Here is a 20,659-nt window from a genome sequence, read left to right on the forward strand (position 1 = left end):
GAATGCATTTGAAAATTCTTTTGTTAATATGACTAGCAGTTGTTGTTCAGAATTTCAAAGCTATATTAGTTTAATATAAGATTGTTATTAACATCTTTCAGTTGAATAAAAGACTTAATAATTTATTCGATGTCGATATTAATGTTTACATATATTTTTTAAAATAAGAATTGTAGCAATAGGATTTAGGTAAAGGGAAAAATGTTATCAAAACTGATAAATCATTATTTTGGTCAATCAGAGGAAAGGAGCTATTTAAACAATAAAAAAAGATAGATTTTAATACTAAGACTAATCTATTTGAGGATGGATTTGAAAATACAGCTCATCATAATAAATGAATTCTCAATTAAATGTATTGCAATCTTTGATGTATAAGGTAGAAAATAACTTAAACACCTTTTTATGAGATTTTTAATGCTTATTAAAATATCACAAGCAAATATTTGAATGAACAATGAGAACATAATCACTTGTTTAGCATTCACAAGTTGATTTCTCTTATGCATACTTGAATATATGTAATTTATTAAATATATATGTATGTATGTGTAATGCATTAACTATGTGTAACATATTTTATAGACATTTCATGTTTATATAAATTTGTATATTTATGTACATGTATATACATGTACATGTTTCATATACATAGCTGTAAACTTGTAACAAAATTTAGAAAATTCTGTGGTGTGTTTATAACTTTGGTCTTAACGCTGAGCTGTAAACATGTCATAAACTTTTCTGCTCTTGAGTCGCAAGGAATTTTTCTTGAGTGCCAAAGCCTTTCAAGGTCTAGCACAAACTTTTATCTTCAAGATGGGTAAAACAAAAATTCTGATAAATTTAAGTTTGAATGATTAGTTGACCATTCTTATACTGTCAAAAGTAAAGAAAATGTAACACCAACACTATTTTTGAATGCCTTTAGCTCTGTGTGTTGGAGTTAAATCCTTTTGGAAGTTTTTTGTTTTCGAAGAATTTTTGTGACTTAAGAAACCTAATATCTTTTTAAATAAGTTAGCTGTGTCTTGTGACAGAAACATTTAGTCTTAAATATTGTTCCAGGCTTTTTTTCTTTTTGTATGTGCTATTTTAATAATTAGTTTATTCAAAACATCTTGTGTATTTTATAATTAGGAAAAATAGTATATTAAATCAGTTCAAAACAAACTCTCTTTTCAATTTATGCATGCAATATAAATAATGCGATGCTGTTTTTCAGCCAAGAAATGCAACACTTGCAAAAGGAAAGTAAAATCCGATCAGAAATTGACTTTGTAAATAAAGATATTTCTTCTAAACAGGAACTGGTGGATAAAATGTGAGTATAGATTATTGCTAAAAAATATATATATATTAAATCATCATTTCTTAATTTTTGCTTCTGTACACAATAATATTATAAAATAGAAGCATAATCAATTAACCATATTCTTTTAAATAACAATATCCTTTGTTCTGAATTTTGTTTTAAATGTTATTATTCGTGTTTTAAATTTTTTTTTAAAATAAATATTTTTATTTTAGTTTGAATCGTCAAAAGGAAACTTTAAAGCATCTTATTACTGAAATACCAGATCATGGAGTATATGATAAAGTTTCTAAATTAGCGAGGTATGTTTAATTTAATATTTTTTAAATAAATTCAGAAGTTAAATATTCTATTTTTTTTTCATGCTTAAAACCTCCTCTTAGAGATTAGCTTAACCCAGGTTGAGAAACTTTTAATCTTGTCTTAAGCAGCAAAAATTTGCTTTCATGTTTGTATGATATGATGCAATTTACTGTTTTTCAAGATAGCGTGATCGCAGAATTGTTTATTAAGAAGTACAAAATATCTTTCATTTAAGGAGCATGTGCATCTCTCTGGATTTGAACTGGTTTTTCTTATTTTTCTAGTGTTGGCCATCTAGGCAAATTTGAGCAGAATTTGTTTTCTTTGTATATCTATATTCCATTGAATAATATGTGAAGATAAGCAGTGATAAGATAAGAATATAAATTTGTGTTGAAGGCTTTTATTTTAATGAGGTTCAACTCTATATGAAAAATACTATTAAGAAGTTAAAAAATATCTTTCATTTAAGGAGCATGTGTTGTTCCTTCCTAGGTTTGGACTCAGTACAGTTCACTTCATTTTCTTAAATTTATTTAATTTTTCTTATTTTTCTAGAGTTAGCCATCTAGGCAAGTTTGAACAGAATTTGTTTTCTGTGTATATCTATTTTTCTTTAAATAATACATGAAGATGAGCAGAAATATGTAAATTTATAACTAGAAAGGCAATCAGTTTAAGTCCAGATTTGCCTTTTAGTTGGGTAGTTTGTTCTTTTGATTTATTACATAATTTATGAAGCAAATTGAAAAAAAATATTTGAGCAGAGTTAACTATTTGTACAGGATTTCTGAAATGCAAAAAAACATGGATAAATAAACATACCATCTTAACATTTTTCATAGTTTATAAATAATCAATATATAATTGAAAATAAACAATTTAATTGCATTTGTGTTTTTTTTAAAACATACACATTTCTTAAATGCAGTGTTTCCTAGTATTTAAATTTATTCTACTTTTTTTAGAGATTTAAATAAGAAAGCTCAAGAGATAGGAAAAGATATGGAAAAAGAACGTTCAAAATTATCTTCATTGGAAACTACTAAAAAATTTCACATGTAAGTTGACTGTAAAAAAATTTTTATCATTTTTTATTTATGTTAATTTTTCATTATTATTAATATGGATTCAAAAATTTATTATTATTATTATTTTTTATATAAATAATATTTTATTTTATTTTTATTTATAATTTTTTTCATTGAGCAATGAAATTTCTATATAAAATTTGTTTGGGAATCATTAAAAATATTATTTTTGAGGATATTTATGGATGCATTATTTTTTATAACCTAGAATTTTAATTATATGTTTTCTACAATTAAAATTATATGTTTTCTATAATTAAAATTACTGTACTCACTTAAGAAAAATAAACTTATCTTCATTTCATTTTTACTAAATGAACATCTTAAAATCACAATCATTGCAAAAGCAATAATGAATTTGTAAAAAAATAATTATCATTGTTAGAATTTCTAAGTGCTATTGGTATAAAGGGTTGATACAACTTGTCTTTTACAATTGTTTCATTTCATAAATTAAGGTATTATTAAGGAGATATGTATATGAATTAATATTGAAATATTTACAATATTCAAGTTTATTTAATAAACTTTCAAAATTTTATTGTATAGTTAATTTTTTATGCAAATGTAGTGTCTTTATCTTTATTTTTTTCTGCTTGGTTATGTTTTTCTATTTTTATCTGCAGGAATCAGCTATCATCCAAGAAAGAAACATTGAATGAAAATCAAAATAAAATTTTTGATGTGTGTGGTAGTCAAGATTTTGAATCTGGTTGTGATACTTTGAGAAGTAACATTAAAGAACTGCAAGAGTAATTTTCAGCTTTTTATTCATATTTTTTTAATGTTGGGCTTTCTGTTAATTATCATTAAAAAAGAATTTTATCATGTTTTTAAAACATTTCTAAATTTTTCAATTTCATGTCTTATTGCATTTTGTATGATTATTCTATTATAGTTAATTCATATCATATTTTTAAATTATTTTCTAAACATGTATCTAAATTTTCCAATGATTATTTGTTATGGGCTGTTTGTAAAACCTTTTTATAATGACATAAAAATTTTCTACCTTAAAATCCAAAATTTTTCAACAAAAAAAAATTATTAATATTTATTAAAAGCTATTTTTTGCATGGAATTATTATTATTATGCAATCAAGCCTCAATCCATCTTTCCACCATCTTTTGTTTTCCCATATGTATTGTCTTGTTTTAATGGTCCCGTTACTTCTGTTCTTATAATGTTAATCCCCCGTTCCCTGTTTCAGATTCCCTTTAGCAGATTCTTGTTTCTAACATTCAAAAATTTTACCGGCATTTTAAAAAAAATTTAAGTTAATTTGTTTTGAGAAATAAAACAGTAACTTATCCTGCTAGTGATGAAGAAAATGTGGATTTGTTACTTATAAGGTAAAATGCCTCAAGCAACAGGTTTGATATTTATGCATCCGTTGATAAAAATGTTGAAACTTGTGGCAGAAGCTGAAAAATTTATAACAATGGAGACCGAACTTAACTCAACCAATTAGAGCAAAAATTTGCAGTGCCTTTAAAAAGAAAACGAACACAAACTTTTAAAAAATGAATAGCAACTGTTACAATAAATGTCAAAAATTTTTGTTTGTGCTGAGATAAAGAAAACAAATGTTTCCAAATAGTTTAAATAAATTTATTTATTTATCGTCCTTTTGCATCATAAAAATATTTGTAGGAAGTACTTAACTTTTTAAACTAAAAATTTTATACTTATTGTAAATTTATTTATTTTCATACATTTTTAATCATTATTTGATTTTTTAAGTTGACCTATATTCAACGTTTCCCATCTCTATCATATGTAATTGAGGAAGATTCTAGTGTATTTGATGAAATTAATTTTATGATTGTATGCAAGAGTTCTAGAAGTATGCCAAATTTTTCAAAAAATAAAATTAACATTAAGGGATCTAAACTTTGGACCACTTTCCTGATCAAACTACAGGGACCATATTTCCAAGATTAATGCTACCCACTATATTTTGGGAGTCTGAAATTAGAATCTGTCGGAAAAAAAGAAGAAAAAAATTATGTTTATTCAGAGAAAGTACGTTTTTGTGTCTGATTTTGTATTTTAATTAATTGTTAGCACTAGTTATTTAGCATATTTGAAGTCACCCTCTCGAACCATTAAGATTGAATCTGAGAATGTGAAAATCTGATCATTAGATCAAAAGTTATTCAGGGTAGTCCGATTTTATTTTGCGCACTGTACACTAGATTCAGCTTAAAACCTGTTTAAAAGTTCATGGTCTTACAATATAAATATACTGTTGTTTATTTCTGTAATGAAAGTTGATTTTTCATAAAATTCATCAGGAAATCATTATTCTGTTCTATTTAAGATAAATATGTTATTAACAATATAAAAGTGTTATGATTATTTAAACTTAAGTACAGTACAGAACCCGTTATCCGGAAATCAGAAAACCAAAAAACCGGAACGAAATTCAATTAGTTTTCCCGCCATTTTTAGAAAAAATTATTTTTTTTCCTCATATGGATTTTTTGTTCTTTTTTGAAAGATGTTTACCTTACCATCATTTTGGAAATAATCATTAGTGTATTACTTCATCGTTTTTTCTTCTTTTTAAGATTATTTTTAATTTTTTTTTTTTTTAGTTGGGTTTAACTATAAAAAAACGGCATTTTGTAGCGATTCAGAAAACCGGAAAAATCAGTTATCCGGAATATCGATGGTCCCGATCGTTCCGGATAATCGGTTCCCTACTGTACAATGCAGCAATGCACGATAGCTTTAAAATGCTTTCTATGTTATTTTCAAGCATTTAATGAAAATGTTGAAATTGAGGAAAGTTTTTAGCATATTTTTTACTTACAGTAGACTTTTTAGACTTGGTTGCACAGGTTCAAATTGCATTTGAAAGTTATTTTTCAAGTTAAAATTTCCACCATCAATCCAATTAAAACAAATAATATAACAGAGATGATCTTATAACAGCTCTGGAAAAAATCTGGTTTTCCTGATTTTTTGCTAATTGCGATCCGGAAGTTTCTGGAAAGCCAAGGTCCAGAAGTTTCAAGAAATCATCGATTACATTTATGTATAAAAGATCTTGTATATTTTATTTAGAAATACTTGAACTAGAATTTATACTTGGCGTATTTTTCATTTGTAAATATTTTTTCTGGTAGAATAATGAATATGATTAGAGAAAAAAGTAAACTTTATACATAATTATTTATTTAAATTATGCTGCATATAATTTATTTAGAATTTCATGTTTTGGAAATATCAATGACTTAAATTTATAAAGACATAAATTTTTTGAAATGCGTCATTAATGATTTTACTCAAGAAATTTTCAGGATTTTTGAGTTGGGCTCACAATCACCCCTTTTATAAACAGTTAATTTTTGTAGTATTAAATTCATCTTTATGATGTTAAGACCCAACATTTGATTGCAAATGTTTTGATAAAACAAAACAAAAAAAAACAGGTCAATTTTTAGTTTATTATTAAACAAACTTTTTTTATTAATCAAATTTTTATTTATTCTTAAACAAAGCATCAAATTTTTACAAAATACTTTTCTTTTAAGTGAAAAAGGAGCCTTAACAGGAAGTTTGTACCTTTTCAATAAATATATTGAAAAAGTTCGCAAGCCTCGTCCTAGTTGTCCTCTTTGTAAAAGATCTTTTCAAGCAGGGAATGAAGCAGAAGCTCTTATTTCAGATGTAAGATATGTCACTAATGGTTGGAAATTTCAGATTTGGTGATTTTGTTTAAATTTACTCAACTCTAACATTAACTTATTAAAACTTTGATTTGTTATGTTATAACTTTTTTTTTTTGTCTATAGCTTCAAAAGAAACTTCAAAATGTACCCTCTCATCTGGAAAATAAAACTCGCTTGATTGCAGAAAAAGAAAAACAGTTGAATAAAATGTTGGAACTGAAACCTATTAAAGAATCTGTAAGTGCTTTATTAGTATTCAATAAATTTAATACTGCAATTAATTATGAGAAAGAAGTTATTTAGTTTTGTAAATGTAGATTTCTCTGTTTAGAGCTTTTTATGCTTGGAAATAAATTTTTATATAAATTTGATCTTTATTTCTGTAAAAAAAAGTGTGTTGTAAATTAACTGAAATAAACTAGATAACTCTTAGATATTTAAGCAATTATGTAATTATGCTTGAAATATATATGATTGGAAAGTTATTAAATTAGCTAAATTTTCTTCGTGATTAAATTTGATAACTAAACATTTTTAATTATTGAAGTGATGTTGTTCATAAATCTATTAAGGAAATCGAATGTAACGAAAAACTAAGTATGACGTCGGTGAAATATTATTAAGAAGCTTCTTTCTTTTAATTTGAGAGAATGTGTTGCTTACTTTACTTTATTTAACAATAAGGAAAGTTATTATTTTTCTTCATTTGGCAAATTAAATAGTGTAATTTAATCCTATACTTGAGTAGTAAATTGTTTCAAATTGTGGTTTTCTTTAGAGAATGGTTTATTAATTTTATTTTTGTGACCATGCAAATGTTACGTAAACACTCTGGGGTTTGCTAATTATGATGTGTAGCAATCAAGTTAAATTTTTAGCTATGTAGTGCCAGGTATGCATCTCTTAATATTGAATATGCCAAATAAATGTCACTGGAATGTTTAGCAAACCTGTTGAGGGGAGACCGAAGTCTTAAATGATATTATCATCGATAACTATTTTGTCAGTTATTGACCCTAGCAAACTCCTTTTATTAACTTTTTTTAAACAGTTTCATTTTAATTTGCATTTCTTAAATATTAGTTTGAGGTTGCTTCGTTCTTCCTAACTTGCGATATCCGTGTTATGGAGTCTGTGTTATTTTTATAATTAAAGCGGTTGTTATTTCTTGCAAAAAAAAAGTGAGGATCGACCTTTATTCTTTTTTTACTTTCCCAGTTTGACAAATACCGTTTCTAGCTGGTGCTATCAAAGACTCTTGGCCTGTGATCCAACAATCAACAGGCAGTCGATTTTGTCAAGTGTTGAAGCTAATGCATTGAAAAGGAGCTTAAACTCTCTGTCGGTGTACGGCCCTCTGTGACATTCAATTTTCATACGAAAAAAGAAAAAAACTTTTCTATAAAAAAAACCCTATAAAAGTTGCCAAAAATGTTTAACAGCAATGGTAACATTGGAAAAAACAAGCCGAACCGGCTCAGTAGGGTGCTAGCTATGTCACGCATCCCAATCTTTCTGCTCCTATCTTACACCTGGTCAGAAGGGGAAGATAAAAGAGATTTTTAGAAATTATGGTATTTGTTTATGCTTAAAGTAGTTCTCAAAATAAAATATAGATGGCATCATAAAGTCACGTTATTAGTAAATGTTAATTTTTGTTTTGTGTGTATGTAGTTTAGTTCTATGTGTTTTGTCTCAATAAAGTTGTGTAATTAAAATTGGCATGGTAATTTCTAAATGATTATTGTCCCCAAGAAGAATATCCTTTTACGTTGTTCTTTCAAAAAATGAAGGAAAGAACATCATTTCTAGAGCGAATTATTTTTAAAACTTCCTTGATTTCAGAATTTTTTAATCTATGTATTATTTTTCATTTTATCAATTTAAAATTCTAGTTAAGGCTTTTTATATAAAACTTACTTTTAAGAAGAAGTAAAACAGGCTTAAATAACTACATATATCTGACTGTATTTAGTTATTTGCTTTTGCTCTGTTATTATGCTCTATTTTGCTCTATCTATTGCTATTTTATTGCTTCAACTCTTTCTTTTCTCTGCTTTTTAAGTTTTAAATCAATAAAAATGAAGATGCAAGGTATAAAAGTTTTGTTTATACCTGTCACCTATGGTTATACCTTATGGTTATACCTTATGGTTATACCTAATGTTATTATAATGCTTTTTAAATTTATTGTTGTGTTTTTGTCAGAGAAAATAGTAACTTAGGTAAGTTATGAAAAATTCTTGGAATTATTCATGAAAAGTCATAGATTTGAAAATCCAAAATGTTAAATTTTTTCTTTTGTGAAGAAATCTTAAATAAGCATGGGGTAAATAATTCCAAAAATCTCAAGAATGTGCTTCAAGGAAATAATGAATCTGCACATTCATGATCCTATAACCTTTTTGTTTCCTTTAGATGTCTATATTGGCAGAAAAGGAAATTCCAGAATTGGAATCAAAACTTGAAGCAGTGAGTGCAGATATAGGAAAGTCTTCTGCAAAAATTGCAGAGGTATTTATGTTGTTTTTCATTCTTGTATTTTAAATCCTTGTTATCCTGATTTATGGCTTTGCAATTGGCAATTATTAATTGATCTAAACTAATTTTTTTCATATGAATCCTGTTTGTGTATATATTTGCAAATTATATATTTAATTACGATTGAATTTTTCGTTTTTTTCTCTCTACAGAACTGTTTCTGCTTAATTATTTAAAATTATAGTTGTGTATGTCTAGAAGAATATGCTAAGTAATTTCTTTAATTAACAGAACTCTGCTTTGCTTTATAAGGAAAAAGAATTATTTGACTTGTTATTCAAAATCTTTCTAAAGGCAATCACTTTACAACATTAATATTTAAATACTTAAAGAAATGATGTATGTCTTAGTGTAGTAATAATGAGTTTAAATTAATGTACTGTTAAAGAAATAAAGAAAGAAATTAAAATATATGAAAAGGGGAAATTTTTATGCAAATTTTGCAATGTCACGTCAAAGCTTCTATCAAACAGTTTGCTTTTTTGTGTTCGTTTATTTAAATAGTAATGAAATTTCAAATAATTAAAATAAAATGTAAATGTGTGATCACTGAATATTTAATTTATATTGTTTTTAATTTACCTTAGAGTCAACATTGCTTCTTTAAAAAAGTATCCACACATTAACTGTTAAGAAAAATATGAGTTTCTCCTTTATGAATTTTTTATACATTTAAAAATATGAGTAAATTATTGTTGTAGGAAAACATGTTGATCTCAATCTGAATAGAAATGAAGTGATTGTTTAAACACCTAGTAGTTTTCATATGTTATAATAAATATATGTTTTGATGATAGTTTTTAAATTAGTTTATTATATTATAAATACCTTCAGCGGTGCCCTGCTCCTATAATTTCACCTTTACTTTGTGATACACAAGCACTTGCACTCCAACTTGCAGTGACTCATTGTAAAAAAAGTTTCTACCAACGTACGATGCTACATATCAGTCTACCTCCTGCGCTGGTTGATGAAGCATGGCTGTCCCATAATGTCAATTTTATTTAACTTACTGTATTCATTATTTATAACTTCTAGTTAATTCATTATTTGTAACTTTTAATCATGTTTTAAGTGAATTTATTCTTTAAATCTTAATTGGTAATTTTTTTAATGTTAACAGAAACTTAATTTACCAAATAACTATTGATAAAAATTTAATGTGACTAAAAACTGTTCAGCTCGAAGAAACGTTAGATGGAATCTCCAGTGATAAAGAAACTGCTTCCATTTTATTACCAGACTTAATAAAAGTTGATCAACATCAGCAGGAAATAGAAAGCTTGAATAGGCGTTTATCTGCCTTAAAAACACGCATTGGTGGCAAAGGTAAGACACATGCCCTTTCTGCAACAATTTAATTTATCATAATTTGTTTCTCATGTTCATTAATTCCGTTTTATGTCCAATTTAGATATTTCTCGTAACATTCATCAAGTTAGTGAAGATCAAAATGCTTGTCAAGAAAAATTGTAAGAATTACTCTTATAAGATAGTCATTTTATTTTTATTTAATTTTTTGTTTTCTGTTGTAACACATCACTCAATAAGTCTCCAGTCTGACTCTTATATCGCAACACTGTTGACAGTTTTATACATGGTGCATAGAGTTTTTAAAAAGTTCTTAAAGGTGCTTATTTTCGATTTTCGCTTTTGAAGGTGCTTTTTTCATTGGGTATTTTTAAAAAGTGCTGAAATTTCTATTTTCGAAAATGAGATTTTTTTTCTTTACCATGTCTATTTTCGCCATGTATTATGCAAAAGCATGCTTTTCGCATTGTTCTGTTCAATGTTTTCACAATTCATTCAACCACAATCCATTTCCACATTCATTCAACTACAATGCTTCACATGCAAAAGAAAATAGTGTTGTTTCACTAAGACGATGCCCGATGTCACAAGTCAAGGAGAACAATGATTAAATTTAGTGAATTACATTTTGAAATGCTTGCCCACTTTCAGTGAGTACTGGCTTTTGCAATCATCAAGAAGATGCTTAAGGGAAAGAAAATTGCTTGAATGAGGAAGTGATTGCCAAAGCTGAGGCACATTTTGAGAGTAAAGACAAAAACGACGTTCTACAAAAAAGGCATCAAAATTTTATTGGTGTATTAGGATAGATGTATCACTCTTGAAGTAAAGTATATTGATGAAAAAAATTTAGTTATTAAAAATAAATTCAAAATAAAATAAAAATTCTTATAGACCAGAGATTTATTGAGTGATGTGTAAACTTATTTTCGTAATAATTACTTAGTTTAAAAAGGTATTAAAGTAAAAAGATTTCCCACTGATGTTTTCTCGAAAGCCTAATACTGCATGAAAATGGCATTTATTGAATGCAGAAATGCTAAATACTTGAGTCAAAAAGTTTGTTCTCTTCTGCAAATTAATTAAAATTTTTAAATTTAATTATTTATTGGCATATGCTTTTATTTCAGCAATATGATTGAATATTATTTATGTTTTATTAGCTCCACTTTTATTTTTTTAACTTTCTTACTTTATAAATTTTTAAACTTTCAACCTAGCAGTTTAATCGCATCTTTTTAGTGCTTTCTTTGAACATTTTTATTAATTTATAAGGCTGGAATAAGCTTTAACACTCTTTTTAATGGCTTGCAAGGATACCAGCTAACATATTTATATTAGCCCTTTACTAATCATGGAAATCATATCGTAGCAGAAATTTAAACATTAAGTATATTCTACCTTCAAGTTTAGAGTGAATTTTTTCCGTTAAATTTTTTATTTAAATTTTTTTTTAATTATGTTAAAAATATTTGTTCCTGCTTTTTCATGAACAAAAGCTTTCTTGATCATGTTTCAATGTTGGTCAAAACTAATTTTTTTTTTTTTAAATTTTTTACTGTAGTTAAATAAATTAATAAAAGTTCTTTGCAAGTTCACATTATATTTTAAAATTGTTAATTATTGTTAAATCAGCTTTCATAAGTGAAATGTTCCTTGCTTCAGATCAAACGGAGTTTGTTTTTATATATATAATTTTTTTTTTTAAGAATTCACGTAGCAGTTTCTAAGCATCTGGATTTCATTTAGTGAACAAAAGACATTGTTCTATGTTTCCTTCTACTTTCAGTAACAGATGTTAAATGGAAATTTTAGTAATCTTTTTGAGTACTTCTCACTAATTTATCGTGACCAACAAAGTGTGATTGTTCTAAAGTGATGAGTTCTATTTTCAATATTTATGATGATGCAATTAAATGTTTTCAGCATTAAGAATTAAAGTAACTATTGTCCCTGTGTTCTTTTCTTAGAAATTCTTTAAGTAGAGAAATCGATTCATTGCATCAACAAATTAATGAATACAAAGACCAACTTCAGCAGTTGCGTAGTCGAATCAATGACCTCAAAGCCGAGAAAAATAAAATGTGCAGTGATATGCAAAAGAAGTCATCATTGATTGAACAACTTGAGAATTTAGAAAAAGAAAATGTAAAGCTTGCAGAGACTGTTAGTGTAAGTAGACATTGTTAACACAGAAGGAACAAAAAACATTTTAAAGATTAAAAGTTGTGGTCATTAACTGCTGTAGAACAAATTGTTGTTTATAATATTTTATTTATTCAAAAACTTATTCGCCTACTCAGTAGCATGCTAATTCAATCATCTGCACCTTTACTAACATGCCAATTTAATTGAACTATCTATTAACTATATCTCTGGTTGCCTAATTCTCTAACATGCTAATTCATTGATATACTACCTTTCTTATTTTTCTCTGTTTCAAGNGAACTCATAAGGGCCCCATCTTTTTCAGTAGCTTGGGGCCTCGCCAAACTTAAATCCGGCCCTGGTTTCAAGAATCATTTTAATAACAGTAGCGATACATATAAACCTGTATTATTATGCTTTCAAAATTGAAAATAACAAATTTATAAACATTATTAAGTAAGGGTGTAAAAAATTGAAAACTTGAACTCATTTCTAATATGTTAACAAAAAGTTAATAATTATCATGGTTACAATAAATTTTAAATAATGCTTGCAAGTTTTCCTTGTTCTCCAAACCAACAAAAGTTTATTTATCTTAATATATACAGTGAATTCGCGATAACTCGAATCTGATAGTACTGACGATAAACTTTGACATATCGGAAGTTCAACTTACCGTTAGTTTCGGTTTTAGACTTTCAAAATATTGTCGGATTATTTAATTAATGCTTATTTATTAATTACAAATCTTCTAAATGCTTACAATATTTAAGATCATTTTTCTGACAAGCCATTTATGATAAGACTGTTTGAAGCACTTTATGATACCCTGGTCCATCGGCTGCAACTTTGCTGTTGTGTTTGGCGGGAGAAACTGCAAGTTTACGGCTTTCAAATTAGGTAGATCACTATGCGCTGTGCATTTATCCATAAAGAGTATCACTTTTCTTTTTTTAGCGAAGAATTTCCGATCCAATTTTCTTACATAGTCTTCAAATAAAACTGATGTCATCCAAAACTTTTTGTTAGACTTGTAATCCAAAGGATACGTTTTTACATTCTTGAAACATCGGGGATTTCGGTATTTTCCGATAACAAGTAAGGGCAATTTCTCTGTCCCAGACGCATTTCCTCCAACTAGGACAGTCAAACGTTCCTTGCTCATTTTACCCCCTGAGCAGTTTTCATCCTTAAACATCATAGTCTTATTTGGAAGACATTTAAAAAATAAACCCATTTCATCAATATTGAAAACATCATTTTAACTGTATCCTTGAAGTAAATTTGGTAACGTTTCATTTAACCACTGTTCACATACTTCAAGAGGGACAGCTTTAGCTTCTCCATGAAGAGTGCGAAAGACATTGTGTGTGTGTTGCAAAGGAAGGGGCAAGATATCAGCTCCTAGGTTTTTTTTCTTGCTTTAAAAGATCCAAAAAAAATCGAGTTAAAGGGAGTAAAATTCGAGTAATCGAGAATAATTAACATGAAATTGAAGATAAAAGGGTCGGGATCTCATAAAAAAATCGAGTTATAGTAATATTCGAGTTATCGTACTTCAAGTTATAGCGAATTGACTGTATATATGATTGTGTGTGTATATATATGCATTAAAGTTGGTTTGCGCATAGTTGTTTGATAATAGTATTTTTACTATTAGGTTTTTTGTTCAACTTTATGTTTATTTTGCCTATTAATAAGTAAATCTAATGTTAAAAAAACCGATTTTAGTTTATACGATGATATAGGGAATAAAGATAATGCCTTGCTGTTATTTCTTGTCCACAAGTTCCCAATTAGCAAAATCTTTAATCTTCATGTTCCTAACTTTAACGTTTAAATTGTTCATGTCATATGGTTCACACTCTTCTCATTTTAATTTGATATTAATTAAAATACTCGTTTACTGTTGCTAAATGCACTTTAAACCTTCTTTTCTAAAAACACTTAAACATTGCCACATATCTCTGGCCACTAAATCAAATTTTAATTTTACTTAGAAAATATAATCAATGTTTTGTAGTTACCTAAAACTCTAATCAGATTTTTTTCTCAGATAAGTCAATTTTTTTTCTTCTTTTAAAAATACGATTTGGAACTTCTTTCTCCAAGTTCTTCAGTTGCCTTGTAAGTTTCTCCTTAAGCTTTTGTTTTATTCATTGCTTTTTAAGCCTTTCGAGGGTAATGGAATAAAATTGTCCCACTTATTTTTGACAATGTTATAAATCTTTAAAATTGTAATAGTTTTTATCTCATAAACTACTTGGTATATCTTATTTAGTAATCAGCATTCAACAGCCTATCAAATTGAGTTTATGAATGATCAATATTCAGCTCCATAGCTTTGTAGTTTTGAGCCCAACTTAGAAGACAGGGGAACTCCAGCATTGAGCATGAGGGCAAACTAGCATTCTTGGAGTTTTTTTTCCTTTTTTGATGGAATTACCCTCATCTGCATTACATGAAGAGGAACACCTTCTACAGTTAGCCTGGCAACTAGGGGATTCTAATCCATGATTCGCCTACCACTGAGGATATTTTACGTCAGCACTGTAGTCTGTGCAAGCCACCACTGTGATTCGAACCTGTGAAAGCTCTATGAGGTGTGACCTGTGAGGTGTGACCTATAACCTGTGAAAGCTCTGTGAGGTGAATGCTCTATCCTCTGAGCCACCGCAACTCAAACTACTTTGTATAATCAACAACTTTAAATTTTGAAAGATTAAATCATGAAATAGATAGCTTTCTTTTAGAGGCACATATGTTGACCTCAGTTTTAATGGCCTTTCCTAGCTAAAATTCTTAGGTTGAAAGTTTTCTTCCCCACAAAGGGTTGAGGGCTAAAAGTGATCTTCCCAAAAATAATAGTTATAAATATTTATTTCTTGATAACAATTTTTTAATATTTCAATTGCATTTGATTGTATTCTGACTTTTATAATGAATGCTTTATAAATTCTCTCTTCTAGGAGCTGAAAACAGAAATCTCTACATTGTTGGTAAGCTGAGTTTTCCAATTATTTTCATTGCTATATTTGGTTTCCTATTTGAATTTTTGTAGCAATTTTAAAATTACAACTTATGCAAATTTTAAAATAAAACCATCTAAGCTTATTGAGAATTGAATATTTTCTCATTTTGTTAATATATTTATGTTTTATATTCATTAGTAACAATATAAAATTATTTAAAAAAGATTTAAAAATAATGTAAAAATAATATTAAAATAAAATTGTGTGTTGACACACTGTCTGCAAACACACAGGAGCCTTTCTGTTGTTAGTGGCAAAGCCAAAATTAACAGTGACAACAAAGTGACAGCAAAGACAAAATTAACCCGAGGCCCCTAATGATAATACAAACATAAAGAATAATAATAATTACCACATTAAAAATCACATAAATTTGCAAGAGAATCACATTCAAATTAACAAATATAGAAAACACTACAATGAAATGCCCCCAAAGCACATTATAAATAATCAAAACTATAAACAGTTACTGTAATTGTTTATAGTTTTGATTATTAGTTTTGATTGTTTTTAAATAATTTTATATTGTTACTAGTTTGTATAATTTGAATTTGGTTTTAGCTGCCTTTTGCTCTGTTCCAATTTGAATTAGTGTTGTAATGGTTTTTTATTTTTCCTAACTCCTGTTTAATAATTTTGACTTAAGAATTTGAGTTTATATTTGGATTTATGTTTTATATTCACTCACATGAAAATGTTTATTTTGCGTAATTGAATAATGCTGTTGATGATTTGGTTTTCTGTAGGAAAAATCAAAAGAACTTAGTAATGCTAAAAGAACTGCTACCAGGATGAAAGATCAGGAATTGGAAAAAATAAGTAACAAAGTAAGAAAAATATATCTTCCAACCTTTTTAATGCCATATCAATTCAATATTCCATTTCATAATTTTATGTAAATTGTTCCCCACTGACAAATAGAAGTATTTATTTTGCGATAAATAGGCTCTTTGTTTAACTAAAAACTTAAAAATAACTTAACTTTATTGATTTTTTGTTTGTTTTTTAAAGACATTTTATGTTGTTTGAAGCTTCTTTCTTTCAAGAAAGTCACTATGAATTTCATACTAATTATGTTTAAAAGACTTTGTAATTCAAATCAATTTGCTTTTTGAGGAGTTTTGCTTTTGAAGTGATTTGAAAATTTGCTTATATCCTTGAAGTCTTATGATATTATTTGTACATGAAATATTTTAAAATAAATTGCAGCCCTCATAATAGTCTTTTTATTAAAGAGTATTTATTAACTTACTAAATATGGTGAAAAATTAAAAGCCTTTTTTTTTTAATGCAGAGACTATAAAATGTGTTAGCAATTTTTTTGCTTTGTTTTTTCATCCAAAGCATATTTTTTTTTACTGTTATCATAATTGTATATTCTTATTGTTATCATAATTATATATCTGAATTATAATTTTTTTCTAGATTCGAGAAGAAGAGAAAGAGTTAGATATCATAGAAATTATATCCAAAGAAATTGATGCGTAAGTACTGAATGTTGAATTCATTTAAAAGTTATTCTATACATGTGTTTAGAAGTATGAACTCAGTTAATATTTCTAAATCTATGTCTATCTAAAGATTTGACTTTTTATTGTGAGTTAAATTGTTTAGCTTTTCTATATGCAATTATAAAATTTGCCTTCAAGGATACTATTTAATATTATTAAAAATGGTGACTTTTTTATTTAACTGTATTATTTGAAAAAAAATTCATAAAATTTTATTTATTTATTTATTTTTTTTTTTGCAAAAAATACAGCAAAGCTTATTTTACTCCCAAATTAAGTTGTAAGTCTGCCGTTGAATTTTAAAGAAAGTTGATGAATGAGTTATATTTACAATTGTCCAAACAAAACTACCTTTCCGTAGTGTACTTGCATATTATATCTTGTTAGCAATTTGTTAATTAAAATTAATTTATCTATTATGCTTCATCATTTTTAAGAATTACTTCATCTGAATATTCATTATTTTTTAGATATATTCGTGATGACAAAGAAAAAACACTAATTGATCAAGAAGATCGTATTAGTGGCCTCAACTCTCAAATAAGTGTGAAAAAAGAAGAACTTCATGAGCAAAAAGAGTATGATAAAGAGCTTACTGATGATATCAGATCACAAAATGTAGGTATTTAACTAAGCATTCAACATTATTTTCATGATGTTTAATCTAGTTAATAATTAATACATTCAATTAATTTTTAATTTTTTTTTCTTTTTGCTACCCAAAATTAAAATTGAATTTTAGGATAAAAATGCATGTTCAATTATTTTGAGATATTGTTCAAGATGTTCTGAAAACAATCTTGTAGAATCTTAATTATGACTACAGAATTACNACCATGCACCTTTTTTTACCCCTCCTGAAATCTCCTGAATTCTTGTTAGGGAAACTCCTGAATGTTAATTTTGCTAGGTTGGCACGTCTGCAATTTTTAAAAAAAAAAATTCTAGTACATTTTATTTTTATATTTATTTTCTATTTGGTGCAATTTATATATATATATCTAGTATACATCCCTGAGCCCTCGATGGCTCAGGGGGTAGATCTTTTGCCTTCCAATGAGGTGAGCCCAATGAGTTCAAATCCTAGCAATGGCTGGTTGATATGAATTCTGCATTTGTCTGCTACCGACCTCAGTGCTGACGTGAAATATCCTCAATGGTAGACGAATCATAGGTTAGAGTCCCCTTGTTATCAGATCCTTGTGATCTTCCTCTCCATGTAATGCAAATTTGCCTTCATGGAGGACTTTTTGAAGGTTACTTCCATCAAAAAGTCCTCCACGAAGGCAAATTCCCCCTTTACTTGTTCTAGGAGTTCCCTTGTCTTCTGGATTAGATTCAAAATTACGAGGCTACGTTGTTGAACATTAGTAGTCGTAAACCCAAAAATTGGGTCGTTTATTATAAAATAAAACATATATCTGGTTTCATGTATATATGTAGGATGATGTTGATGACCATTGATTAAGTCACTCAAAATCAATAATGATCATACTTATCATTTAATAATTAACAAAACTTTCACATAAAATTATGAGTCATACTTCTCGAACTACACAGGTTAGTTTTACACTTCTTTAAACACAAGTCAGACTCATATTTTAACCATCTGGGTTTGCTTTTTCATTTTCAACAACTACTCTTCCTTCCCATCGAAATAGTTCTCACAGTTTTATTTAGGAGATTTTGACATCTATCGGTCTTTATTCACACAGAGGTTGTTTCGTCTCGTTTTGTCACATATATATACAGTCAAACCCCGCTATAGTGAACACGGCTTATAGTGAACTCCCGGATATAGTGAACGAAATGCTCGGTCCCGTGCCTTGCTATACACGTATAATGTTATTTTTAGTGGATATAGTGAACCAAAAAAGTGAGGAAGTTGGATATAATGAACTTTTTTCTGTCTTCGACTGATTCCCCCCCCATTTTCTTTGTAATAATTTTGAAATTTCTACTTCAAAATAAATACATATACCGATTTCTAAAACCATCTATAGAAACTACTTTTATGTGCTTGAATGGCAGGTTAGACAGTTTTAAAAAGCGGAATAACAGAAATTCAGGAAAAATTATCTGAGAGTCGGGAAGTGTTTCAATATCTGATGTTGAGGATTGCTCATCAGCTAAAGATTACTAACTTTTATTTGTACGCAAGACGAAGAGTGATGAAAAATAACACATTTTTTGCTACTACATAATATTTTTCAGTCATTTATATGAATATAATGTAATAAAAGGGAGGAGTTTGGGAACCATTAGTGAAATTCCCTGCGTAACGGATATAGTGAACTCCCGGTTATAGTGAACCGAAATTTCGGTCTCTTGAAAGTTCACTATAGCGGGGTTTGACTGTATATATATGTTATATATTTTATTTTCTACTGCGACTTTTTTCCCCAGTTTTTAGAGAAATTCTAATTTAATTTGCATGCTGGCTATCTGACTGAATTTTAAAAGTTATATTGTGTATATAATGTTATTTCAAAAACCTGTAAAGTCTGTTTTTTATGTATTAAATTTAAACATTTTTCTTGTTTCTCTTCACTCATTATAGGCTTAAAAAAAATCTCTGTTTTATTTCTGTAGGTGAAGAAGCGAGATTTGAAAGACAACATGAAACTTATTGATACGATTGAAGAGATTGGAAAATTGAATGCAGTTTGTCAAAACTTGAAAGACAAAATTGGTGGTTATAACATCCGATCACTATTAGCGTAAGAATATAAGCTTGTATTTTTATTGGTTATGTCTGCATGATTTCACTTAATTTTTACTTGGTGTTTTAAAAAGTATCTATTGCAGTATTTTTGTACAAAACTAACAGAACTGAAAGGATCACCTGAACCTTTATAAACATATTACTTTGCTAAGACATTTTAAATTCCAATTCTCTTTGACATTCGAAAATAAATTTTGCTTTTAATCCATTGGTAATATTTAAATTTCAAAGTATCTATTACATTATTGTTTTCAAATTAACTATTGCATTATTTTTATACAAAACTAACAGAGATAAAAGTAACATCTGAACCTTTATAAGCATAATACTTTGCTATTGATCCATTGTTAGAATTATATTTCAAAGTATCTATTGCATTATTGTTTTCAAAGTATCTATTGCATTAATTCTATACAAAACTGGCAGATTTAAAAATGATATCTGAACCTTTATAAACATATTACTTTGCTGAGACATTTCAAGTTCCAATTCTTTTTTACTTTGAAAAAAAAAAAAAATTTATTATTTTTTTTTTTAAATCTAGGAATTAATGGTATTAAAGATTTTAATCAGGGTTGAGAAATTTATTCAAATTGAGATTTAGTTTTAATTTGTTTTTGTGTCAATAAATTGTCTGAAGGCCGTAAAATCATTATTAAAATGTAGATATATATATTTTTTATTTCCTGTCTATTTGTACTCCCATAATTGCACTCATTCGAAGACATGGTATCTAATTTATTTTCTTCTTATGACAATGTAGTTTATGTACAAAAATTATTACTATTATTAATTTTTATTATTTGGATACCCTCTTTTATATATTCTGAGGTAAGCAAAGGAAACTAGGCAACAGAAAAAAAGTATACTCAGACTATTAATGTAATCACAGATACTATAAAGCTAATTTTATATTTATTTTTAACATTAACTATTTTATAACTTAGAAGTACAAATTTAGAGCTTTATCACTCATATAATGAACCCAACATTATTAACTT

The 20,659-nt window shown here is 27.4% G+C and overlaps 1 protein-coding gene across 1 annotated transcript in view; it reads left to right on the forward strand.

Moving 5' to 3' along the window:
- LOC107455150 (DNA repair protein rad50) overlaps positions 1-20,659 on the forward strand; it is a gene marked incomplete at its 5' end in the record, with an annotated part of 55,146 nt that overhangs the window by 20,897 nt on the left and 13,590 nt on the right. Inside the window, 15 exon segments of the mRNA XM_043046106.2 lie at positions 1,226-1,324; positions 1,531-1,617; positions 2,587-2,679; positions 3,336-3,461; positions 6,253-6,388; positions 6,514-6,627; positions 8,809-8,904; positions 10,113-10,260; positions 10,346-10,403; positions 12,213-12,414; positions 15,360-15,389; positions 16,169-16,249; positions 16,848-16,906; positions 17,404-17,551; positions 19,526-19,653. Coding sequence (XP_042902040.2) covers positions 1,226-1,324; positions 1,531-1,617; positions 2,587-2,679; positions 3,336-3,461; positions 6,253-6,388; positions 6,514-6,627; positions 8,809-8,904; positions 10,113-10,260; positions 10,346-10,403; positions 12,213-12,414; positions 15,360-15,389; positions 16,169-16,249; positions 16,848-16,906; positions 17,404-17,551; positions 19,526-19,653 — 1,605 coding nt within the window.

The sequence above is a fragment of the Parasteatoda tepidariorum genome, chromosome 5, assembly GCF_043381705.1.
Source record: "Parasteatoda tepidariorum isolate YZ-2023 chromosome 5, CAS_Ptep_4.0, whole genome shotgun sequence".
Lineage (NCBI taxonomy): Eukaryota > Metazoa > Arthropoda > Arachnida > Araneae > Theridiidae > Parasteatoda > Parasteatoda tepidariorum.